Consider the following 27,578-nt stretch of genomic DNA (forward strand, 5'->3'; position numbering starts at 1 on the left):
TCAACTATACAAAACATTTTATTATATATTGTTGGAATAAAAAATGTTACAAGTTGTAGTCACTGCCCTCAAGTAGCTTATACTTCTCTACAGAAGCATAGAAATAGGTCTTCCTTCCAAGCACAGTATATTCTTCTCAGATTTTTACCATACACACACACACAGGCATTCATCCATGAGACAAGTGGTTTCTTGATTGCCTCCACCTATAGCTTAGGCCAAACATGCATTATTTATATTGACCATTTACCTTTCCTCCCCTCCCCAGGAATTTTACTACCAGTTCTTCCCCTTTCCTCCAAATTACTGCTTAGCACTATCATTTGGGAGATGATATTCAGGATGATCTATAAAAGGTCAACTGGTCCCATTTGTTAAAAATATACACGGAAATAAACTAATCTCAAGAGATGGCATCTTCCTTACATGTTAGTAACTCCTGTGGTTTTAATTTCAATCCAGGTTAAAGAAACCTGTCCCTATCAGAAAGGACAAACAGGTCTTTCTTAAAGCAGAAAAGACACATCAAAAAAAAAAAAAACCTTTTTCTTCTTCTGCTTGATCTAATCAAAAAAATTTTTTCAGAGCAAAATGTTAAGTATTTTTATCTAAAAAACACAGAACAGACCCAAAAACTAGGCGAAATACAGTGCTCCAGTATATACTTCAGTTGTTTCTCACAACTGAATTTGAAAAAAATAAAGCAGAAATCCAATGTCATTGTGTCAGAGCAAGTGAAACATAAAAAAACAAGAAAATTAGCATAACTAATGATTAATAAAAAACAAAAGGATTGTTTGCAAAGAATATTAATGTTCATAATATTGACATTAACAAGAAAGTATTAGCAAGTATTATCTTGACTGAGACACTAGAATGGCATTAATCTCTTAAGTGTTTTCCTTATAAGAATTATCTGTACTCTATACCTTAAAGACAACACAACACAACAATAATCAAAAAGCAAAAAAGCAGTACTCCTAATGTTTAAGATCATTTCATTAGAACAGACCTGATTCAGCTCAGAATCCCAAATCATATTAAAGGGGAGGGAGCAAAGACTCAGCAGTTAGTTAAAAAAAAACGGAAATGAGGTCAATCAAACTGTCATATGCAGGTATGAATATATTACAATGCATTCCAATTTTATATAACTATAATGTACCAATTAAAAATAAATAAAGAGAACACGATTGGGGAGGTTGGAGGGAAGGGAAACAGCAAGTACTGAGGATTGAGACAGAATAAACTATATTATATGCATTTATGAATATCAAAATGAAACCCACTATTATGTACAACTATAATGCACTAATAAATTTGTTTTTTAAAAAAAGAAATTAAGACAGTAAAATATTTGGTTGAGCCAAAAGGGTACTGAGAATTTATAATAGTGAAGTTCTTCAAAATAAATGAGTTTTTCAGTACTTGGGTACTTGGCAAGAATAAATAAACAACTTGATATAAAAAAGTAAAAGGGCAATTAATATTTCCTTGCCATTCTAAGATTTTCTAATTGTAGTTTCATCTATTCCTAAGCAATTATGGAAGTAGGTGGGAAGCAATTAGTTTTACTAGGGCATGTATTTGATCCTCTAGTAAGGTGGCTATGTAGAAGAATCACCTAAGGAATATATCTAGTAGGCCTCCTGGCATCCAGAATCAACTCAACAATGACTTGCTATATTCTACTCCTTTGTCCTGGCACAGTAAGAATTTGGAGGAAATTATTTAAAACTGTTAGGATACTTTATATATCCCTCTCACTCATAGAGTTTACTGTAAACTTAAAACTCCTGGATTCACTGTTTTACTATAATCCATAAGTTTTATCTAAGGACATTCATTCTCTGTGCCTTATATTACCTACACAATATTGTTCATTATTACATCATTATTGCTCAAAGGCAGAACTTCATTGGGTCAAATAAGAAAACCACAACCCTGTGTAGAAAATTCTCATGCCAAGAAAGTATCTACTTTCATATTCTTCTTCTATGCATCAGTGTCAGGAAATCTTTGCTAATTCATTTGATTACAATACACAAATCACTAAAGTAGAATCACAAGTATTATAAGGTAAAAGAAAAGCAAGCAATGTCCATGAGAAAGCCACAGGAAATTTAACTCTTAAAAATACATATTTTAGTCTCTAATAAGAGTCTTATTTTATCAACTTTACTAATCCAAAAGCCATCTTTGTTTTTAGAATTAAGAACTACTCAATATCTAGTGGTCATATATTAAGTGAAGTCTGACAATCAAGAATATATTAACTAAACAACACTAGTGGCCAATGGAGGTTTTAAAAATAAAAGCATAAGATATGGTAGGAAACATTATTTGACTTTAACCTCATTTATAAAACTAAATACAAATGTAATATTAAATGTCTACTTCTAAGTGTGGCATCTTAGATTTAAGAATTAGGGCAAATATGTCATAAGAGGGAAGGGAACTAATCAATCAAATCCAAAAGAACTCACTATTTTATAAAGTTTGAGCAACAGCCCTATGAAATAGTATTCATTTTTACTTTTCATTAATCTCTTTAGTAACTTAATTTTTAACCCTATAATCCATCTCAAGTTTTGCAATTATAAGTCAGAAAAAAAAAAAGCAGATATGTACACCAAATAGTTTTACGAAACTCGCCATATATCCAGTCTGGGATCCACATCTGTATATTCAACCAACAATAGACTGAAGATATTTGGGGGAAAATTTTCCACATATCCAGCACTTTCATGAATCTTCACACACAAAAAAGTGATGTGCGAGCACACCCTGCTGCAGCCTGCCCCTCCACAGATGCTTAGTTTCTCTCCAGCACATGTTGTTTGGTCATTGCTCGTCCCGCATCTTGTTCCTATACTATGTAGGTTAGTCTACACTGTTTGTATCAGAATAAACTTTTTTCCTTGTCATTATTCCCTAAACAATACAGTACAGCAACTATTTATATAGTAATTATATTTATTAGGTATGATAAATGAGAGATGATTTAAAGTATATGGGAGGACGTATGTAGGTTATATGTAAATACTATGCCGTTTTATGTAAGTGACTTGAGGTATCCACACCGGGTCCTGGAACTAAACCCAAGAGTACTGAGAGAGGACTGTAGTTGAACTTCATATATAAACTTCAAAAGTCAAGAGGACTATATTTATAAAATCCAAAGGTTAACATAGGCCTACCTTTCAATTTTTTTGGGCATTTTAAGAATGATTTAATGAAATGATGTTAATTCAGAAATACATTCTATATCTCAACATCAATAAAATATGACATTTAAGGGAAGAGTCAATAAAATTTTGCATTTTAAAATCAAAAAGAGTACATCTTGGACACCTTAAAATCTTGGACAATTTAAAAAATTTAGTTATAAGCAGGACATTACTGTGTAACAAATACTGCTCATATCAAAAGTGCTGGTGAGAAAGAATTCAATATGCCCTCCCACAAAATCTGTTCACATACATAATATATATACATATAATTGTAACAAAGATTTTTCATGTTTAAGGTGCTTGAAGTTTGCACTGCAGTCAATGAGCATCCATCTGCTACCTCTTTTGTAGCAACTCCAGTTAGAATGATCCCAAGACAAAATGCTATTACTTTCTAAAATGTGGCATTTGTGGAGCTGGAGTGCCCTCTATTGGTAAGGAGGAGGACACACTCATTAGTTGTCCTGAATGCATTTTCTCATTGATTCGGAGTTCACATCCATCTTGAAGCATTCGCACTGCTATTCGTGCTATGTTCTTAGAGTCATCAAGACCACTATGAGGTCGTCCATCATAATCCATTCCTAATTTTTCAAGCATTATTGCCAGTTTGGTTTGGCTTCTAGGAACCTGAAATATAAACAATAATTCTTTAGTGTTATAAACTGTAATATAAAGCCACAGAAAAATAAGAAACTGAAAATAGTAGTAATAAAATTATGTTGGGCAAAGGACAATATTCTTGATCAATGAGCAAATAAATAACTCAAATTTTCAGAGCTTTAACAAACGATCTTAGAATTTTAACTGAAAATATGGCTAGAATCCTCAGACATTGAAAACCTTTGCAGTACTATACTTAAACAAATCATTTATTAAAGGAAATGTACTGTTCTGAACACCTAAGTTGAAGATTCACATTTTTAACCTAATATTTTTGCATGATATTTTTCTACAAATACTTTAGATAGTAATAAAAATATTTACCATTTTTAAATAACTAAAAATAAGGAAGCTCAAGAATGAAAGATGATGTCGTGGTATTTTTCAACCTATTTTAAAAAACTGCTCCATTGTGATAAACTCCCAAATCTCACATTTCCCAAACTCTAAAAAGCTCCTTCACTTCTGAGAACAACTTTTATATTTTCTGCATATTCCCATCAAGAAGATTTGTTTAAGTTTAAAGTTCTATGGTTTGTATAGCTATGTCACCTGAGTATCACGGAGCTTCAGATTCATCTATAAAATAGGACTAACAGCTGTATTGTTTATTCAAAGGGTTACTGGTAGAATCACAAAGCAAAAATGATATACAAAAGAACAATGATAACATCGTAAGGTATACAACTACAATGCACTCTATGCCTCTTCTAAATATCACTTAGAAAATATGCTTCTAAAAATAACCTTTGCAATACAATGAATAACTTAGGTGGAAAGGACTGACTCCTAGAAATACAAAATACCAAAGTGAATCATAAAGAAATAGAAAATTTGACTAATCTATTTTTAGAAAGGAGATTGAATCAGTTAATTGAGAACTTCCTAATAAAAGAAAAGCCCTGGACCATATAATTTCATTGATAAATTCTACCATTTAAAGAATCAACACCAATCTTTCTCAAACTACTCCCCCAAAAATGAAAAGAAGTGAACAGTTTCTAACATACTCTATAAGGCCCACACCACTTTGATACCAAAACCAGATGGCAGTAGAAGAAAATTATCGATATCCCTTCTGAATATCACAATACAAAGTCCTCAATATGCCAGGCACAGTGGCACACACCGGTAATCGCAGTGGCTCGAAGGCTGAGGCAGGAGGATCGCTAGTTCAAAGCCTGCCTCAGCAAAAGCGAGGCACTAAGCAACTCAGTGAAACCCTGTTTCTAAATAAAATACAAAATACAACTGGGGATGTGGCTCAGTGGTCAAGGGCACATGAGTTCAATCCCTGGTACCCAAGAAAAAAAGAAAATCCTCAACAAAATAAAAGCAAACAAAATTCAGCAACATATTAAAAGGATTACCATGGGGTGGGGATATAGCTCAGTTGGTAGAGTGTTTGCCTCTCATGTATAAGGCCCTAGGTTCAAGCCCCAACACCACCAAAAAAAAAAAAAAGGATCATCACAATACTAAGTAGGATTTGTTCCTGGGATTCAAAAAGGTTCAGCATGCATGCAAAAATCAATGTTTTACCACATTAACAGAATAAAGGTGAAAAAAAATCACATGACCATAAGAAGTGATGAAGGAAAAAGCATTTCACAAAATTAACCTTTCATGATTAAAACACTCAACAAATTAACAGAAGAAAAATACCTGAAAATAAAGACTATGTGAAAAACCCATAGCTAACATCATACTCAGTAGTCAAAGACTGAAACCTTTTCTTATAAGATTAGGAACAAGACAAGATATCTACTACACTCTCTTTTTTCAACAGAGTATTAGAAATTCTACCCAGAACAATTAGGTAAGAAAAAGAATAAAAGGGCCAGGTGCAATGGCACACACCTGAAATCCCAGCAACTCAGGAGGTTGAGGTAGGGGATTACAAATTTAAAGCTCATGTGTGCGATTGGTATCCTGTCACAAAAAATAAAATGGATGAGATGTAACTCAGTGGTAGTATGTATGTATGTATCTCTTATCTCTCTCTCTCTCTCTCTCTCTCTCTCTCACACACACACACACACACACACACAAGAAAAAAACAACAAAAGCTATCCAAAAGGGGAGAAATAAAATTACCTATTTGTGGGTAACAGAGGATATGTGTAGAAAATCATAAAGATTCCACACACACAAACAAAAAAAACCCCTATTGGAACTATAATATAAAAAACAGCGGCTGGATGCAGTGGCACAAACCTGTAATCCCAGCAGCTCAGAGATGGTGAGGCAGGATGACAATGAGTTCAAAGCCAGCCTCAACAATTTAGTGAGGCCCTAAGCAACTCAGCGAGACCCATCTCCAAATAAAATACAAAAAAGGACTGAGTATGTGGCTCATTGTTTGAGTGCCCCTGGATTCAATCCCCAGTAACCAAAAACAAACAAAAAGCCACAAAGAAGCAGGATCAAAATCAACACACAAAAATCTGTTGAATTTCTATACACTAACAATAAAAACCCAAAATGAAAATTTAAAAAAATAATCCCATTTAAAATAACATCAAGGACGGCAGCACGGCATCCGGGGCCAAACGAGGCCTTAGTCGAGGATGAAGACGATAATGTCGAAGAAGAGGATGAAGACGACGAGGTCCTTGCCGAGGAAGTGAATATTGAATTTGAAGCTTATTCCATCTCAGATAATAATTATGACGGAATTAAGAAATTACTGCAGCAGCTTTTCCTAAAGGCTCCTGCGAACACTGCAGAACTAACAGATCTCTTAATTCAACAGAACCATATTGGAAGTGTGATTAAGCAAACAAATGTTTCAGAAGACATCGATGATGATGATGATGCAGATGAAAATGAAATTTTTGGTTTTATAAGCCTTTTAAATTTAACTGAAAGAAAGGATACCCAGTGTGCTGAACAAATTAAAGAATTGGTTCTAAGCTTCTGTGAGAAGAACTGTGAAAAGAGTGTGGTTGAACAGATGGACAAGCTTTTAAATGACACCACCAAGCCTGTGGGCTTTCTCCTAAGTGAAAGATTCATTAATGTCCCTCCTCAGATTGCTCTGCCCATGCACCAACAGCTTCAGTAAGAGACTTCAGAAAATGCCTTCAAACAGTAGCTTGTTTGTTTGGTTTTTTTCCCCAAGTAGACTCAGAAATGTGATTTAAATGGAATATGTAGGTACAGAAAGAGTCCTGACCTGGATTGAAACAACTGTATTATGAGGAGGATGGAAGAAAGAGTCTAAAAGCGGCTTTTTGAAGAGTTTGGATTATTTGTAACAGTAATTTTCATATTTTTTAAGATTTTAAATGGAATAAAGTGGATTAATTTCCTTTAGACTTTTTAGCCCATTTGCATGACATTTTTCTCCTAAAAGATTTCTGTAACATGAATAAAATGCTGAATAATGACAGCAATAACAAAAAATAAAATAACATTAAGAAGTACTTAGGAATAAATCAAGACAAAAGAATTATGCAGTGAAACTGCAAAATATTGCTGGGAAAAAAGCACCAATAAATGGAAAGACACCCCATATTCACGGACTGTAAGACTTATTTTTAATATTAAGATATCAACATACCAATATGGTAGTGCATGTCTGTAATCTCAGCAACTCTGGAGGCTGAGTCAGGAGGATCCCAAGTTCAAGATCTTCCTCAGGAACTTACAAGACCATGTCCCCCAATATATAAATAAATAATCATCCACGGGGATTTCCAGATTCTATGCTATGCCTATCAAAATCCCAATGACAGCTTGGTGTGGTAATGCATGCCTATAATCCCAGTGGCTCGGGAGGCTGAGGTAGGAGGATCATTAGTTCAAAGCCAGCCTCAGCAATTTTTTTTTTTGCAGAAATAGAAAATTCCATCCCAAGATTCATATGAACTCTCAAAGAACCCCAAAGAGTCTGAAACAAATGAAGTCTACATGGTTTGCCTTTATGAAGACATAAACCTGTCTAATTCATGCCAAATGTTTAACAATTATGTGAAAAGACATCCAGCTAAGCATATTACCTGCATGGATCTACTACGATGAAAAACATTTCACTCTCAAAAAATTTTTTTTTTCTCTTCTGTTATTGGTAGTTCAGAACATTAGTTATTTTTTCCCATGGGTCAAAAGATACCTAAGTATATGATTTTAAGTGGAAAAGTAGGTGACAGAAATCAGGTATTAGCAATTTCTCCATTTTCCTTTGTGTGTGAATTAGTAATATAAATGTGGGAACATAAAACATTAATGCAAGTCAAAATATTTCAATGTTTTAGCAGTTTAGCTTTATAAAAATAATAAATAAAACTGTTAATCTTTTCTGGATAATGAACTTGAATTTTTTAAAAACAAATATTTTTTTTTAAAATTCTTATGGATGGTTAAAAGCAAAGGGGACAGGGGCAGAGAACTTGCTATACATGTTTATACATTTCTTCGAGGATAAAACACAAACGGCCAATAAGCACATGAAAAGATGTTCAATATCACTAAAAACTAGGTAAAAGCAAATCAAACCCATAATGAGATACTATTTCATATGTACTAGAAGGACCATTACAAAAAGAAAGCAAAAAATAACAAGCATTGGCAGGGATGTGGAAAAATTGAAATTTGTGAATTACTGGTATGTAAATTACTAGGAGAAAAAAATGATAAATCCACTGGAGAAAATAGTATGGAGATTCCTCAAAATATAAATTAAACATAGAATTGGCATATGACCACCACCTTCAATTCTCTGCATATCCCAAATTGAAAGGAGTAACTTGAACAGATATTTGACTATCCATCTTCATAGCAGCATTATTCACAATAGCCAAAAAGTATCTAGCAAGGGATGAATAAATTTTTAGAATGTGTGATCTATACATATAATGAAACATTATTCAGATAGTAAGGAAATTATTATATAATGAATATTACTCAGCCTCAGAAAAGAAGAAATTCTGGTACAAGCTACAATGTGAAAAAAACTTTGAAGATATCATGCCAAGTAAAATCACAAAAGAATAAATACTGTATGATTTCACTTATAAGAGGTACACAAAGAAGTTAAACTCATGAAGACAGTAAATAGGATGATGGCTACCAGGTCTAGAAATCGAGGAAAGTTCAACAGGAACGGAGTTTCAGTTATAGAAGATGAAAAAGTTCTGGAGATGGATGTGATGATGGCTGTACAACTATGTACTTAATGCCAATGTACTGTAAACTTAAAAATGACTAAGATGGTAAATATTATGTTACACATATTTTATCACACATAAACAAAAAATCTCAGAGATAAAAAGTCCTGGATAGTGCAAGAAAAACAGTTAACTTAATCAAAGGCAAATTCATTTCAGGATGTTGGTTTAAAAAAAAAAGTGAAAACATGGATAGAGAACACATAATCCTCCTGCTTCCTCTGGCTTAGATGGAAAGTTCTCAACAAGGTGTTGCTGAATGGTGAATGGCAGGAAAACAAGCGGGAGATTTTGTAGAGTGGTTTAAAGATGAGCTGCAAGACTCAGCCTACTGACTTTTTATCACAACCAGCTAAACAAGTCCTGATAATACCTAGGAGAAAATGATCCACTTCAAGTAACAAATCAATGAAGTAAAAAGAAACGGAGTCTTTAGAAATAAAATGTCACAAAAGGAAACTTAAAATATTCACAATTTTGCTTGGGCTTCATGGTGAGGAAAGTGATTACAAAGTATCAAGTCTTACTGAAAGCATTCTGGGAAAACTCTAGGAGAAAATTGTTTTTCCTCCCTTCAACTAGAAAACTAGGTGAGAGAATCCTTTCTCTAACTCTTCTGCTCAGCCAATGAGAAAGAGCTCTGTAGGTACAATCTGATCTTACACTAGAGATGAGACCTAATGCTTGCCTTGCCCCCTCTTTCTGTAAGAGTTCACAGGAATGCAGTGAACACTTCATTGATTTTGGGGATTTCTACACGTGTAAACAAGCCTTTTCTGTTTCTAGGGAGCATGCACAAAAATGACAAGCACTATTGAATTTCTATGGAAAATAGAAATCATGTGAGCTTAAATTCTTCCCAGAAATGAATATTTGTAGAGGAAGAAGCAAACATACACACACACACACACACACATACACACACACACACACACCAAGAACAGGATTAACAGGAAAGAGATATATTTTATTCTTCACTTAGACTTCAAAATATCATTTTTATGAACATATAGGCCTATGAAACAAATATCACATTCATATAATTTTATAAATGCTAAGCCCGTATCATATAAATGATATGCCATGCAGAGAAAGTAGTTGAGTTTTCCCCAAAATCTTGTACAAATTTGTCTTAGACTTTATTTTAACTCACACTGTTTCAGTCTACTTTTAGAAAAATCAAATCTTACTTTAGTTTAAGCCAGTGTTATGGTTTGGATCTAGAATGTCCCCCCAAAAGCATATGTATAAAAAGCATGGTCCCCAATGAAGCAAGGTTCAGAGGAGGGATTTTTAGGCAATGGTAGTATTGTGAAGGTTGTAACCTCATCAGTAGATTAATCCATTTAATCAATTAATAATTTGAATGAACTACTGACTGATAACTGTGGGGAGGAATTGTGGCTGGAGGAAGCAAGCCACCAAGGACATGGTCTTGGGGATAATTTCTTGTCCCTGACCCCTTCCTGTCTTTCCATCTTTCTCGCTCTCTTGCTATTTCCTGGCCACTATGAGCCGAGAAGCTTTCCCCTGCCATGTTTCTTCCTTGGAGCCAGCAGACCATGGACTGACTCTCTGAAATTGTGAACCAATATTAGTCATTCGTCCTCTAAGTTGTTCTTGTCAGATATTTTGTCCGACAAAAAGCTAATTAACAGAGCTGGTTATTTCACAAAAATATACAAAGTTTGCCTTACGATTTTTGTTTGTTTGGTACCAGAGACGAACTCAGGGGTGCTTAAACACTGAGCCACACCACCAGCCCTTTTTATATTTTATTTTGAGACAGGGTCTCCCTAAGTTGCTTAGGGCCTCACTAAGTTGCTGACTATTTTTGAATAGTTTGAATCTGTAATCCTCTTGCTTCAGTGATGAGCCACTGGGATTAAAGGCATGTGTCACCATACTCAGCACCTTCTAAGTTTTTTAAATTTATGAAAAGTAAAAAAAAAAAATTACTCTCTAATTATCCATTTCTACCCTCCACCCTCAAGAGATGTAGGGTAAAAACTCATTTTTAGTTTAAAAAATGAGAAAAAACAAAAACAACTCTGGTATAAACTACATACCATCAACCATATGTGGTTACCACCATACACAGTAGAAATTTCTGATAAAACTGAATAAAGCAAACAAAACAAAAAAGGAGGAAATTGTTAAAAAAGAAAACTGTAACTTTCTTCTACTTATGTTTGTAATTGGCATTACGATTGGTATCTATTATGAAAGAGGGGAAACCACACCCAATGAAATGGCCAAAATCTATTCAAGAGCACTGGCAATCGTATTGCCTTATAATATCTGCATTATGGTTATAATTACAATAATGTTTTACAAGCTATAGATATTTTTATTCAGACCTAAAAATCATCTTAAGAGTTAGTTAACTATTAACAAGTCTTAAAATAAATTATTCATCTAAGTTCCAAGTTTGAGAAAGAATGGTCTAATATAAGGATGCATTATCATCTGGGAACTATAGCAAAAAAGATCCTACAGGTGATCAAGCCCCTACAAAGTTACATAATCTAAGAGGACAGAGGCACCTTTGAAACTACACTACAGAACACAATAGCAAAATTTATACTACTGAAAAAAGAATAACTGTTCCTTAAAAAAAAAGAAAGAAAAGTACAATAATTGCTAGGGGGAAAAAGGGAGAGGAAAGAAAACTTACACATGACTACTGGACAACAGTAGAAATTACTCTTAATTATTTAGTGCAATAATGGTGTATCAAAAGAGCCTATTTTATGAAATAGTTACAGGTCAAACGAGATGATGTCTGCTTTGACTCAAAATAATAAGGAAAAGAAAAGTGCGGATATAGCTGAAACAAGATTGCCCATGAATTTGTAACTGTTGAAACTGGGTCATGAGGATTCATTACACCTTTCTATTCTATGTGTTTGTAATTTTCCATAACAAATTTTTGAAATCATAAATTGAGTGAAAAGAAAAATCAAAAAAGGGGGAAAATTATCAAATATAATCAAAGAACTAGTTCCAAAATAAAGATCTATAAACTAATAACAAAAGGTCTATCCAATTTCAAAAAACTGGGCAAAAGACTTAAACAGGGACTTCACAAAAAAAAAATCAATCTATATGGCTAATAAGCATACAAAAAAAAAAAAAAAAAGGAGCTCAACCTTATGAGTAAACAGGAAAATACAAGTCAGAAGGTTAATAACATGGTTACACACATCCATCTGATTTACAAACATTTAGAATTCCTGGCAATTATCAGATGCTGGCAAAGACCTAGACCAAATGTAAAGTCACACACTGCTGATGAGAGTGCAAACTGGTACACTTTTGGAAAACTATTTTTGAATCATCTAGTAATGTCAACAATACACTGACCTAGCAATTCCACTCTTAGGTTTAAACCCTACAGAAACAAATTGCACAAAGCCATCAGAAGATATGTATAAAAATGTTTATAGCAGCAATATTTGAAAAAGTATGAAATTAAAAATAACTCAAATGGTCAGCCAAAGTAGAACTAATAAACAGGTATATTCACACAATGGAATTCTGTAGAGCAATAAAGTAAATGAGATGCAGCAATATATACAAAGAATGGTTCTCAAGCACAATGTTAAGCAAAAAAGCAAAATAAATACTTCAGCCATTATAATACTAATTATATCATGTTCAAAAATAAGCAAAGTCAAGTTACAGAAGGATACATATTAATATTAAAGCTATAAAGAAAAACAAAAAAATGATTACCATGAAATATGGTTAGCTCTGGGGGGGAAAGGAAAGAGTAAAGCGGATGGAAGTTACAAGGGCATTCACTTTCAAACAATGTGTCCAACTCTACTCTTCTGTATACATGTTTCTGTTTTTTTTTTTTTAATTTATTTATTCTAATTTGTTATATATGACAGCAGAATGCATTTCAATTCACAGTACACATATAGAGCACAATTTTTCATGTCTCTGGCTATACACCAAGTAGAGTCATACCGTTCGTGTCTTCATACATGTACTTGGGGTAATGACGTCCATCTCATTCTACCGTCTTTCCTACCCATCTGCCCCCTCTCTTCCTCTCCCTCCCCTTTGCCTTATCTAGAGTTTATCTATTCCTTCCATGCTCCCCCACCCCATCCTCATTATGGATCAGCATCCTTATATCAAAGAAAACATTCAGCATTTGGTTTTGGGGGATTGGTTTACTTCACTTAGCATAATATTCTACAACTCCATCCATTTACCTGAAAATGCCATGATTTTATTCTCTTTTATTGCTGAGTAATTTTTAGTGTGTATATATACACCACATTTTCTTTATTCATTCATCTACTAAATGGCATCTAGGTTAGTTCCACAACTTAGCTATTGATGTGGCTATGTTTACTATAGTATGCTAATTTTAAGTCCTCTGGGTATAGAGACCAAGGAGAGGGATAGATGGATCAAATGGTGGTTCCATTCCCAGTTTTCCAAGGAATCTTCATACTGCCTTCCATATTGGTTGCACCAATTTACAATCTCACCAGCAATGTATGAATGTGTCTTTCTCCCCATATTCTTAGTTTTTTTAAAAAAAAAAACAAAACGTTAAAGAGACAAAAAAGGTTTTTAAGGAAAAACACCTTTTCTCATGAAACTACTTTAAAATGTTTAACCAAAATGAAACTGAAGGGAGAAAGATCACAGAGGGTATTAACACATAATAGAGAAGCAAAGGAAATCCCCTAGGATGATCGTAGAAGACTAAAGAACAAATTATTCAGCTTTGAACAAGATTAAAGGCTTCAGGTAAGTAGTCCTTGAACAACCAATACACAAACTAAGTATTTTCAATATTGAGAAGTGACTCAGTTTGAATGGAGAGTAATGAAATAAGTAAAGAGTAAAGAATTACTAAATCTAGAGAAAAGTTGTGAATACTCTCTAGTCAGAGACCATCAATAATAAATAATGATTTGACTACAAAAGTAATACAACTAAATTCAAAAGATGCAGAGCAGGGAAGGACATGCAGAAGCAGGAGAGGGTTTATGGAACTAAACCTTCATCTTTCAATGCAGGAATTCAATAGATATATCAAGTGAAAATGCAAGAAACAGTAAATGCATGCAATTTAGAAATATAAAGATGAATATCTGACAAAACAGTTTTTTTAATAGTTGAAAATGTATGCCTCAAGAGAATAAGAACCAGTTCTGCTGAGGGCCATGGCAGATGACTGCATTTGTTATAAGGATTGTAGTACTACTTTTAAAATTTACACTACACACGTTCTAACTTTGACGTAAAATTAAAATCCGTTGTGGACCATTTGTTCCACAAACAGTCCACATATGAATACCCTTACATTCTTTCAAACTTTTGCCATTTCAATATATAGTCTGCCTATTTAAATAAACAGATTGAGAAAAATGGTCTATCTTTCTAAATTGAACATAACTAAATGGGAATCTAGTAAGTAACAATTATATAGAACTCCTCTGTAAAAAACACTTAGAAAATCACATATTAGTATACATGCAAAACATCAAACTTTTCATTAATAAAAGGATAACCAGGGCAAAGGGAGGAGGGGCGGTAAAGAGGAAGCACCAGGGACTGAAATGGAGCAATTTATATTCTGCGTTCATATGATTATGTCCAAATGAATCCCACTGTTATGTATTACTATAGTGCACTAATAAAAACATTTTTAAAAGAATAATACAATCAGTGATATAAAAATCTTACCTTGTAAAAGTTTCCATACGACTTTCGAATATTGATCCACTTTTTAGCAAAATGAGGATATTTGAGCCGGCTCAGTTGGCACTGCATGTTCAAAAACTTACTCATATCCCACGAACTTATAAATCAGAAACAGGGGAAAAGAGGATAAAGTAAGGGCTATACTATTCTCACAAATGAGTATTTTAAGTCATTTTATTTTTTTTTTAATCTACACATATCAACTTTCCCATATTCACACAAAACATCAAGCTTAGAAAATTAAGAATTAATTTTTATAACACCTTACTTCAAAAATTAACTTTAAAGGTGGGATGAAAGTTGGCATATTAGTTTTTTTTCACAAACTAAATTTGGTTAGGCTCATTTTGATTGTTTTTATGGTGCTGATGACTGGACAGTCTTCAGTCTTGCTAAGGTGTTTTTTTTTCCTTCTCTCTTTTATTTTGTAATTGTTAAGATAACTGTATAATGCCAGGTATGCCATATTAGTAAGTTCTTAGATAAGTTTTAAAATACAACAAAAAACAAAAACAAATACATAGAATGCTTATAGATAATGGGGTTAAAATGTCTGTTTTGCAACCTATATCTTTCTGTAACACCAATCAACATGTTTTAGTTAAGGTAGTCAATACTGAGTATGCAATATAGAAATTGTGTTGGTTCACACATGGTTTTTCTTAGACAAGGGGAATCAGAAGAGCAATAGAAATTATAACATTCAGCAGGAAATAAAAAAGGCTTCAACTCAGCAGCTACCCTGGCACAACAGGAACGCTTTCAAATGTATTTTAGGAAAATTAAACTCAAGTGCCTTTTTCTAGGATCCTACTGTGTCTGCGTACTTTTAATATCCTGAAGCAACCTCTAATGAGCCTGAGAAGTTGCTTGCCTGGCTGTCCAAATATTTCTGAAAGTATCAATTACTGTTTTTGTTTTGCACAGGTTTTCCAATGATTTGTCCCAGAATTTGAGGTGTTTACAGAACTGCATATACTGTGGTATGATAGAAGCACCTGTCAACATTAGCAGGAATATTGCTTATTCAAGTTTAAAATCAGTGACAGATTTCCACAAAGGTCCATCAACATCTTCCCAAACTTCTAAACTCAACTATGATGTGATTAAATTCAATGCTCTTATATGAGAGATTCCCAAATCCTTCAGGTTGGCAACATCTCAGCGTTAGAGTACAAACCATCTACAATTTAAAACATAAATTATTTGGGATTTTCTTCTTCAACCTTATTGGCATTATGGCATAGGAGTTGCTCTTGCACAATGCCTGTAATCCTGGTTTTAATCTTTCTGATCTTCCCATTTAGCCTTTCACTTAACAAATGCTTGTTGGGCATATACTTTGGGCTCAGCATTTAAGCACTGTGGAAGACTATTGGTTAATAAAAATCCTTACCCTAAAATGATTTTTAATTTCCTTGCAAAAATAAGTCCTACATGAATAAACATCTATAAGAATATGTAGTCAGAATGAAGTACATCATATAGGGTATAAGACTTTAACAAATAACGTGAAATGTAAAATCTGGGTAAAAAGACTACGTTAAGGCTTTGAATAATGACAAAGAAATAATGAGAAAGAGATTCTCAGCAGTCAGGAAAACATGAAGTACACAAAGAAAGGATATACCATGTAAATTCATGGGCAGCCTGACTAAAAATGAATAATGGCAGGTGGATTAGGCTAAATGGATACAGTGGGCTGAGAAACCTTGAATGCCAAGCTGAACTTCTGCAAGAAGGCAAATGTGATAAAAATCAGTTTTAGGAAAGACATTTAGTTTCACATATTAATATTTATCTTTCTAGAACTCTAGTCTTAGATTAAAATGTTATCATTGCTTTCCCTCCTCTTTGATCTCTAGGATTCAAAATTTAAGTAGCAGTAAAAATAAGAAAGGGAAAATACTATCTCCTATGGGATAACTCTAGAGCCTTTAGCAAATATTTATTTATTGAAATATTTTAATAAATATTTTTATTTATTAAAGTCCCTAGAGTGGTATCCTAAGTTAAATAAGGTAATTTTTAATCCTAAAAAATGATTTTTAAAAAGGTAAATTCCCTAAATACTTACCCATCTGTTAATATGCAATATTTATACTTTGTTCCTAATTCCTTCAATTTCATCCAGTCAATTACTTTTTTCAGTACCTGAGGGAAAGTATCAGCTCTGTCAACCTGATCCTGAGGATATACAAGTAAAATATGTAAAAATTAAGACAACCACTTATAGTTCTACAAAACACCCCGACATATACAAGAAGAAAATTATCAATAAGAGGATGGCTTACTTATGTTTTAAATTCTTCAGAGTTTCCTTCAGTTAGATAGATCTACCACCTAAATAATTAAAAATTGTTTATAGCCAAGTAGTAGATATTACTTTCAACTGAGGTATATAATTCTCCCAAAATTAAGACCTAAGACCATCCCCAATGGTTCTCTTTCTAGAGGCCTTAACCTAGTAGCTTACTGATTCTTCAGAGTGGAAAAAAGGGCAATCTCTTATCTGCTCAAAGCCATAGCCTATGAAGTGGTCTTCCCAACTCAAGTCTCACACCTTTACACACCACACTATACACACACTGCTGCCAAACTGGACTTACTAAAATGTAAATCTGACCTACTCTATCACTCTCAATATCTTCCAGACACTCTTCAAGGCTTTGGGATAAAAGGACACACAAGAGCTTTCATGATCTGATTTGCCTCTGGCTACCTAGACCATTTTTTTCACTAGCCCATGCACATTTGAGCCATCCTGAACTATATGTATCTGCTGTTTAACACGTGAAATGCTCAACCCTCCTTCCTGTTTACTTACCTATCATGACTCAGTCAAAGATCATCAACATGAGGAAGCTTTTCCTAGGATAGCCCTCTACACATACAAAAATCCTTTTTATAGATGCCCACAATACCCTAATAAAACACTGATTTGTCACTCTTCCTAATCACGTGGATTATTTTGTCTGACTTATAGATCATAAGAAAGATGAAGACAGAGACTGACTAGACTGATTCCCTAGTTCTATAACATATATTTCAGTAGATAGTCAAATATGTGTGGATTAGATAAATGAATGAACGAAGGGCCTACTTATTAGAATACTACAACAACAACAACAACAACAAAATCACACTAAAAAACAAATTAAGGTACATATACAGTCAAGTTGTACACACATACATTCTAAACCTTATCTTCAAGTACATCACAATAATACTTACTTTGCTAATGCTCCATTTTACACAGGAAATCTTTAGATGCACAATTACACCTCCATAAAAGAAAAGTAAAATGTGCTTTTTGTTTCTGAGATGCAGGTCTCACTATCTTGCCCAGACCAAATGAGAACTCCTGAGCCCAACTGATCATCACACCTCAGCATTCTGTGTAGCTAGGGCCAAGCCCTCATGCCAAGTTCTAAGTCTTTTTATTATAATATGAAAGATCTTTACCAAGCAAGGAAAACATTCACAGTCTAGTTAGTCTGTATCTTCAGTATCCTTACAGTCTGGAAGTCAGGAGGATAGGCAGAATAAGCCAGTGGTCACAACACAGTTAAGAAAAAAGACTCGCCAGAAATTGTTCATAACAATGACTTTTTAAAACCATCTATAAAATAAATCCGAAATTAAAAAACATCTTTCAAGCTTTAGAAAAAGGAACACAAAATTATAACCTGAGTAATTCCGGTAAGACTGATGCAGAAATCAGAAAGCTGAGTGTTAATCTCTGGTCTTACATATTGCTGAAACGTATCTTCCTAAAGAAAAGGATAACAAGTTAAAAATATGACCCAATATATGACAGACCCTACACAACAAATTCAGTCACCAGAATTTCCAGGTAATTGTTTATTTGTGGTACTGGGGATTGAACCCAGAGCCACTCGACTACTGAGCTACACACCTAGCCTTTTTTCAGACAAGGCCTTGCCAAATTGCCCAAGCTGGCCGTGAACTTATTGCCTCGAACTCCCAAGTCACTGGGATTATGGAAGAGTTATCAACAGAAAAAGCCATTCATTTTCATGCAAAGCCTTTTTATACTTACTGCCAGTGTGTTGGTGACACTAGAGTTATTACAGAAGTGATTTTCAGATAGATAAGATGTTCTGATATATACTCATTCAGATTTTATAAAAGCACTATTCTGGGGAATTTATTCTATGATTTCTTGAACTATGAATGTACTAATAATAATTATCTAAAGCATACATATTATGTTGCTTAGAAACCAAGGTTATAAGAGCCATTTCCCTCAATAAACTTTCCATCAAAAAGATGGCCAGTTATTTCTTATAGAATTTATAATTGTCATTTTTAAAGACTAGTTAAAACCATCTGTGATGCTTTTTAAAAAAATATGCTGATGTCAGGGGCCCTATGACAGAAAAACTAAACTAGCACCTCTGGGAATAGAGCCAAACATCTGTTGGGTTTTTTTGTTTGTTTGTTTTTAGTTGTAGACAGAATACCTTTATTTTATTTATTTGTTTTGATGTTGTGCTGAGGATAGAACCCAGAGCCTCAAAACATGCAAGGTAAATGCTCTACCAACTGAGCAACAAACCCAGCCCCAAACATTAGTTTGATTTGGGGTTTTTTTGTTTGTTTTTTTTCCCCCCCAAGTGGTTTTGATGTATACTGAGATACAAGCAAACAAAAAACACTAGTATAATGTTAGCTACTGGAAAGGGGGAGAAGCTATTTCCACTATTGTTTGATTATAGTTTTTTTTTCCCGTTAAGCTAATATAAGAGCAAAAAGCTCACTTTAAAATTCTATTCTAGCTAAAATGGCAATTGAGACCCTCCAACTTACTAGTGAACACCAAAATAGTTGCTGCTAAAAATAAAATGAAGATATAACAATTCACTTACTATTTGCAAGGTATGAGTATTCAATAAAACAACAGGAAACTCAATTATTTCATGTATGAACTCAGGTGGATTACCCTCTTCACAAGTGGCTTCAAAGTCAATAATACAAATGTAGTCATAGTAACTATCAGCACAACTGCTCTCTTTCAACATTAGCTTCTGCTTCTTATAATAGTTTTTCAGTCTCTTCTTTAGTACATCCTTTACACCTCTAAGTAAAAGAATAAAAAACTTACTTAGGTGAATTTTACAGTCAAAATTCCGAACTCTTACCTGCTGGCAATGGGTTGAACACTGATAGTCACAGCATACTTTAGCTAAATTGCAAAGTAAGACTCAAAGCTAAATCAGCAAAATGCATAAAACATCAACATTTTCCTTCACAAGTAACAGTTCATTTTAATGGTATAGAAGAGCATTTCTCTAATATATATTTGGTATTTTAAACTATAAATTTTGTCAGCCTATACCACTAACTCAGCCATACTGCCTTATCTATTAAGATGACATGATATGAAAACTAAAAACTAATATTGAATCATTCTATTGGCCATATACTTTTGAGAGACAAAAATTTAAGTAAATTGAACATACTCTACTATCTCCTCCTTTCTTTTGGCATTTATAGTTTAGACAACTAAAAACTCCATGTGATATAAAAGCATTATGAGCCTAGAACATAAAGTTGACTATCTGTATAACTAATTTAGCAATACCATCCTAAGAGTAAACTATAATCCACAGAACATTATCATAGAAGTTTCTTAAATTACCTTGGGGAAAATATAATCTGGAAATTTCAATATTTCAGAAAGCTTTAAAATACATATTCTACAAATGAGTAGGGAAGAGAAAGGAAGGGTCCTCCTACATAGATAACAATGGTTGATAAATACTGATCACATATTCAAACAATATGTATTTCTTCAATAACTTAAAAATGTCACAGCCAGTGCTTATGTTTCCTTCACTGTTACTTGGCTCAATAATGAACCGGCCTACAAATAAATACAAAACTGTAGTAAAAATAAAAGGCTCTAGCTTATAATTAATATTTAGTTGCCAAGTAAGGTATTTTGGTCACATTGCCAGTTAGGAACTTTAAGAAAGGTTTTTGTATTTTTGTTTTCTTTTTTGCCTATATTCCTTTCTTAAGTTCAACAAAGCAGTGACAAAGAAATCCTACCCATGATAACACTGATAATCAACTAGTTGGTTGTTTTAAGACAAAATGTTTTATGGGATTTTCCAAATCACTGAAACCTAACAAGCAAATTCTTCAACCCCTTTCATTTTAAGTCATTGTAAGTGACCTCTGTTACTTCAGAGTACTTTGTCTTAAAATTTCTTTTCCTTTTTGTTTTGTTTATTTGTTTCCAGGGGGAGAAACTATACTAACTAAATGGCTACCTGAAAAACCAAACAGTAGTGCAAACATATAACTAAATACTCAGGATAAAAACCTGTCATCCTTAATATCTCCCTTGCTCCCTCCCATACTCAACCACTTTTACTAATTCCAACTTCAAAATAACATTCAGAATCTGGTTTTCCTTAATTCTCTTTGCTATAGCTCCCATCAGCTTCTTGCACTATAGCAAATCCGTTCGTTACCTTACGTAAGAACTGAGCACCAATGCCAAGTTCCTACCGAACCATCTTTACAGGTCCATTCTTTTTACATGGTAAAATGCAAACTTCAGTATAGTGCTCCTCACACTGCTATGACCTATCATTTCAGTATCACTGTTAAACATCCCTGCTTCCCCACTGCACACCAGTATATCAGATACTGCAGACAAAACATACTATAGGCCTGGCCTCAATATGTGGTATGTTTTCATGTTCTGTAACTGGTTTATAGTAGTTTTTTTTTTAAAAGGCAAATCATATAACAAAAAAAATCTAAAAACAGGAATCAAAAGATTTTTAGTCAAAATTTTCTTCACAAATGGTGTCAAATATTTCTTCACAAAAAAGCCTGAAATATCCTCCTCTGGCTATTTTCTGTTTGTTACAAAAGTCACCTTCCTGAATTCCTGAGAAACACTCTCTCCTATATCCTTGTGCTGCACTTGGCCAGGCCTCCAATATAGTACTGGCCACTCTGTACTGTATTTATTTATTTTTGTGTTTTCCCAAAAGACTGTGAGATTTCCAAAGCAGGGAAACATATCTGTATTTACCTTTATAACTTCAAATGCCTAGTGTAGTGCTTAGAATTCAATACAGGCTTGTTGAATAAATGTATAAACATACATCTAGATCTCTAGCTCCCATGCAAGCCAGAAGCAAGCAAATGATCTTCACACCTGGGAAGGATAAAAATTTTGCTCAGAAAGTCTTCTGTAGGCTATAGGGTGGACCTTCATAGTAGAAAGAGTCAGGGAAAAATGAAGTCAAAAATTTCTTCACGAATTATGATACAGACAATTTAGAAGGGAAAAAAATTATGTGTGCTCTTCTGAAAAGCAGTGAAACTCTATCTTAAAGCAAAGAGGAGGAATTCTACTGAGATAGGAATAAGGATTAAAGGATGCCCAAACTTAATACATTTTTATCTATTACATACAATTTCTTTCTTGATGCCTAGCAATTCTACTGTTCATTAAAAATCTATACATTTTTCTGGACTCCAAGTCCTTCCTATCCTACACCCAAAAAAAAAGTAATTTGCTTTATAAAATATATTAAAAATTTAGGTATGTGTTTATCTTACTAAAAATACACAAACAGCTGTCTAAGCTACATTTTTTCTCTTTCAATACACAGTGAAATATAATACATACAATCATTCTGCATTAGTTTTAGAAGCTAAAACAATAAAAAAAATTCCTGAAAAATGAATGATTTATTTAAATTACCTGGTTTCAGACAATTCTCCTTACAAAAACAATACAAATGGCCAAAGAAAAATAAAAACAAAAATATTCAACATCATTAATAAGATAGAACTATCTATCAAGTAAACAAAGCAACCATACAAAAATTTTAAATGTATTTGTTTTGATTAGATAGACTCCTAGCTATGCTAACAGATATTCCTGAATTTCGATTGAATAGTGTTATTTTATCATTTAAAAGACTGATAGAAATAGAGTTGCACACAAAGATTTATGTACAAGAATATCAATTACAATTCTTACTTGAATTGTCAATTGTTATTAAAGTATGAATACAGATAATTTTTAATTTTTCAGTATTTTCACAATTTCCTAAAGTGAGCATGTAATTTTTTTAAATTATTTTTAGTTACCTGGTTTCAAGCTTGAATTCTGAAAGCTTAGCTCTGAGTTCTTCCTTACTCATTCTATTAATACAGCCATTTGTAATAGCAATCTCTTTGTAAACTGGGTCACTGAAATCACTTCCATTGGAGGTAATGAACTTAGATCCTTTTGTTTCTTGGCCATCAAACCTACATCGATGCTTTTTCTGTAGGAAAAAAAGTAGGGAGAGGATACAGCTTATCAATAGTACAAACATCTTATATTTAAAGACTCAAACTCCTGAGGCCTCTTCATGCTACATGTTCAAGGAAAAGCACCCATTGCAGCTTCTGGAGGGAGGACAGGATGAAAAATATATTTCAAAATAATTTATCCTTCTCTGAGTCATGAGGCTCCTCAAAGGAGATGAAGCTAAGCAAAAAGGTGTTGGAGTCAGAGCCACCTGAGTACAGAATCTGAGCTGATCATTTACTAGCAGCATAATCTTGGGTGGTTACTTATCAGCTTTTGCTCTTAAGTTTCCTCACCCATAAAGTAAAAGTGTATTTATCTCAAATGGTATTTAGTAATCGTAACAGTAAATAGTATATGGGCAGAATTATTATAAGCATGCAATAAGACCATATATAGCAAGTTCCTAATACCATATCCAGCAGTGATTATTAATAAATGGCAACTTTATTTATTATCATCACAGGCAGTAAAAGAGACCTTTTTATAAACTTACAAAATAGCTAATTTTTAAATGAACTTTCACACTATACATGTGTAAGTCAGTGACTTCCTGACAATCTTTTAATTCAATCCAATATAAAAACAAAATATGCTATAAATCTAACTCAAAACTTCCTAGTACAGGGCTGGGGCTGTAGGTCAGTGGCAAAGCACTTGCCTAGCATGCGTGGGGCACTAGGTTGATCCTCAGCACCACGTAAAAATTAACAAATAAAATAAAGGCATTCTGTCTATTTACAACTACAAAACAAAATTTAAAACAAAACAAAACAAAAAAAAAAACTTCCTAGTACCAAAACAAAGGAACTGTATTGTTTTAAAACTCAAAAAAAAATTTTTTTAACTTTTTTCAAGTCACACATATCCAATAATTCAGAACTATAGTTACTGTATTATAAACCTATTCTCATTTTAAATCTGTTACATGACTTAATTCTATTCTCTCTATGGATAAACCCAAACTACAATCATGTTATGCTCCAAAGATTCATTTATAATCCAATTATTTCCCCTATGTAAGGTTTCAATATTAGCTGTTTCAGAATTTCCAAAAATACTTTGATACTATTAACATATTAATGCTTATTAACTTAGTCAAAATTTACTACACTATTCCCATGTGAACTTTGACTTACAGACTAAGGAGGGATAACAGCAAAAGGCCGCCATCCCTGGCTTAGAATTACTCCGGATGGTTCAGGGGCTATTTCTCACTCTAAACTCTTACTTTAATGCAACACATATTTATTGGAAATGTAATGCTAGGTACTGTGCCAGAGTACTCATTCTCATCTCCTTTGAGGAAGGGGTTAGCAATTTCACTGTACGAATTCCATAAATAGGATTAAGCATGAGATTCCTAGTTAACAATCATTTAAAAATAAAAACAAATTTTATTACATTGCCTTTTTGACTAAGAAAATATTTAGCTTTTAATACATTAAATTTATAAAAGATACCTGGCTACTGTCTTTACAATTAAACAACATAATTTATTCTTTGTCTTTAAACCTACATTGAATTTTAAGTCCCATCTTACTAAAACAGACTCTCACATAGTTTAAGCAAATTTTCTCTTTGGATAAGTCCATTCTCAGATTCACTTGGAATTCTTATGTAAAACTACAGCAACAAAATTTACTACAAATTAACACACCTCTTCTACATATGCTACAAATCATGACTTTTATGAAGATTTGTTTCTGCTCCTACAACCAACTGCAGACCTCTTGTTTCAGTGCAGTTCTGAGCACAGTAGTCAAGGTCTTCCTCTCAGTGATTAGTGTTTCTTCAGGTCTAGGACACAAGTCAATCCATCAAGAAACAGAAAGAAAAATTTGAAACCCCATATATACTATTAATCTGCAAAAACACATTCATTTACTAAATTGAGATTGGAACTGCCTTCTGCTCCAGTCTCTATGTCCATCTGTCAAATGTCACTTACAGTACTAGCCATATACAAAAGAGGGAGATGGATTCTGCAATAGGAAGAGAAAGATTCACCTCACAGAACGGTTAACATTAAATATTCCAAAATTGCTATCCTTTTTTATTTGTACTGAGAAGGGGGTGATAGTTTGATCTCTAAAAGTTTGATTTTTTTAATGAACACAATCTATTGTTTCAAGAAATAAAGTATGGTTTAAAAATAAGCTTCAGGGGCTGGGGATGTGGCTCAAGCGGTAGCGCGCTTGCCTGGCATGCGTGCAGCCCGGGTTCGATCCTCAGCACCACATACACAGATGTTGTATCTGCCGAAAACTAAAAAAAAAAAAAAAAAAATATATATATATATATATATATATATATAAAATAAATAAATAAAAATAAGCTTCAAAGTAACTGCTTATCAAAAAGTATCTTTTTCTGTTAAGAAAATCTGAAAACAGTGTTTTAGTGTTTCCATAATTTTGTTGCAAAAAAACTAAATTAACCTATTTGCATCTATACATTAAAAAAACACAACTTATCTTGATTAAAATTCTTCCAAAATAAGAGTTCTGATAAAATTTGAACCTACCTGGTAAAACATAAAAATGCAACAGCTTTTATTGATCTACAAAAGCATCAAAAACTAGTAATAATGGAAATTTACTAGCTGAATATCAACAAAAAACAACTTTGCTTTTGATTGGGAAAAAAAATGTCTGCTCATTTATTTAGAGCATCCAACAATAAATTTTTAACAAATATGATGGTCATTAAAACAATCTGGAACAGACGGAGGCCTCAAATAGCTAAACCTAAGAAGTTTCAAAACTTTCAAATTAATGAAGTATATTCAAACACACTTCTCTTATTAAAGATAAACTTTTGAAAATTATTTTTTAAAACTGACTTAGATGATGTTACTTACAAAATCTATCTCAGAATAAAGGAGGTGGTGGGGTGGAAAAGTTCTCCACAGGGCACAAGGAAGTCCTCTTTGAGAATGAGATAGCTTTGCAAAGATCCAGAGGAAGAGTATGCTGGGCAAGAGAACCTATAAAGACTCTTAAGGAGAACCACCTTCCACTGTAAAAGAAGACAATGAAGCCAGGGGCTCAACAGGAAAAAGGATGATTGTGTGAGATAAAACTAGCAACAGAATGGAGTCCGATCCTGCGGGCACCCAACAGAAGGTAATCAAGGAATGGAATAGTCCCCCAAATTCAGATTATTAAAAGAATATTATTTCTGTACGCAGAAAGTAACTCATGGATGGAAGGAGCAAAAGACCTAGGAATCCTCTTGCAAATACCCACTTTATAAGGGGCTCAACACTGATTTGTTATTACGAGGTAAAGACCAACTTCAGCATTATTTACAATGTACAGCGCTAATCAAAAATAATTATCTCCAATAAATAAGATAAGTTTTAAGCTTGCTTTACATGTTTGCCAATGTGACTAGGATCTAAGAGTGACATGATTTCATTAGAAAAATCAATCATATACTATGTCTAAGAGATAACAGAAGAAAATGGGCAGAAATGGGAGGTGAATAGGCAGGCAGACAGCACAGTCATGTTCTGTGAAGGCTGTGAGGAAGGAGACAGGCTTCAAGCGACATTTCCAGAGCAAATGGTACTATTTAAAAAAAAAAAAAAAAACTTCCCAATTACTGATGATGGAATGGCAGCAGCAACAGTGAACGCAGAATGTTTAGAGCAGAATTCCCACTCAGAACTTACAAAACCACAGTCCACACAACTTCTCTTCTGGACCACTTACACCCATCCTGATTGGGCCCTGAGGGGTCAATGACAGGTGCCCCGAGCTGGGAACCCGGCATCCCTGGGGCAGCGGTTTAAGCTGCACACCAGGAGAAAAGGGATGCCCAGGGGCGGCGGGGGCCGAGGGGGACGCGGGCCCAGCGCTCACCTCGCGATGCGCGTGCTGCGGATCCTCCCCACCCTCCGGCTGCGGCACCTCCAGCTGCGAGAGCGCCACGGCCTCGCCGCTAGGCTGCCCACTCTGCTCTTCCTCCATGCGGGCTCCCACGCCAGAAGCCAGCTGCTGGAGGCACACACTCGCTCACTCTCCACCAAGCCCCAAAGCTGGGCTTTTCCCTGTTGAAAAACCACCCAGCTCGCGTTCCCGCGGCCGCCACACAAACTCCAGCGGACACCTCCCACTTCCGGGAGCGTGTGGCGTCCGCACGCCGCGCAGGCGCAGTGAGCTGGCGCGCGCGGGACGAGCGCGCAGCTGCCAAGGGCGGGAGCGGGAAGAAGCGGGAGGCGCTAGCTGGGAAGCGAGTGGGCGTGGACAAACCGCGCGCTGCCAGGGGGCGGGTAGAGATGAAGAGCCTGTAGGTAGACGGAAATCATCTGAAAAAAATCATCCGTCAGCATTTCTTGAGGGAGGAGGCAGGGACATCACAAAGAAAAGGCTTTTCTTCCATTACATACACAATTTATGAAATAACTTATAAGAC

At 34.3% G+C, this 27,578-nt stretch overlaps 1 protein-coding gene and 1 pseudogene across 2 annotated transcripts; one reads left to right on the top strand and one right to left on the bottom strand.

Moving 5' to 3' along the window:
- On the bottom strand, positions 1-27,272 carry Eri1 (exoribonuclease 1). 2 transcript variants are annotated; one of them, XM_027922705.2, is made up of 7 exons: positions 27,026-27,272; positions 22,952-23,130; positions 19,696-19,906; positions 18,493-18,576; positions 16,881-16,990; positions 14,786-14,900; positions 1-3,863 (listed from the first exon to the last, which is right to left on the bottom strand). In XM_027922705.2, the coding sequence occupies exons 1-7, from the start codon at positions 27,131-27,133 to the stop codon at positions 3,621-3,623; spliced, it is 1,050 nt and encodes a 349-aa protein (XP_027778506.1). In that variant the 5' UTR covers positions 27,134-27,272; the 3' UTR covers positions 1-3,620. The 2 variants fall into 2 exon arrangements, with proteins under 2 accessions (XP_027778506.1, XP_071466509.1); XM_071610408.1 differs by lacking the exons at positions 22,952-23,130; positions 27,026-27,272 and adding an exon at positions 21,882-21,985.
- On the top strand, positions 4,266-6,963 carry LOC114081107 (BRCA2 and CDKN1A-interacting protein pseudogene; annotated as a pseudogene).
- Positions 27,273-27,578: the final 306 nt, after the last annotated feature.

The sequence above is a fragment of the Marmota flaviventris genome, chromosome 3 (genome assembly GCF_047511675.1).
Source record: "Marmota flaviventris isolate mMarFla1 chromosome 3, mMarFla1.hap1, whole genome shotgun sequence".
NCBI classification, from domain to species: Eukaryota; Metazoa; Chordata; class Mammalia; order Rodentia; family Sciuridae; genus Marmota; species Marmota flaviventris.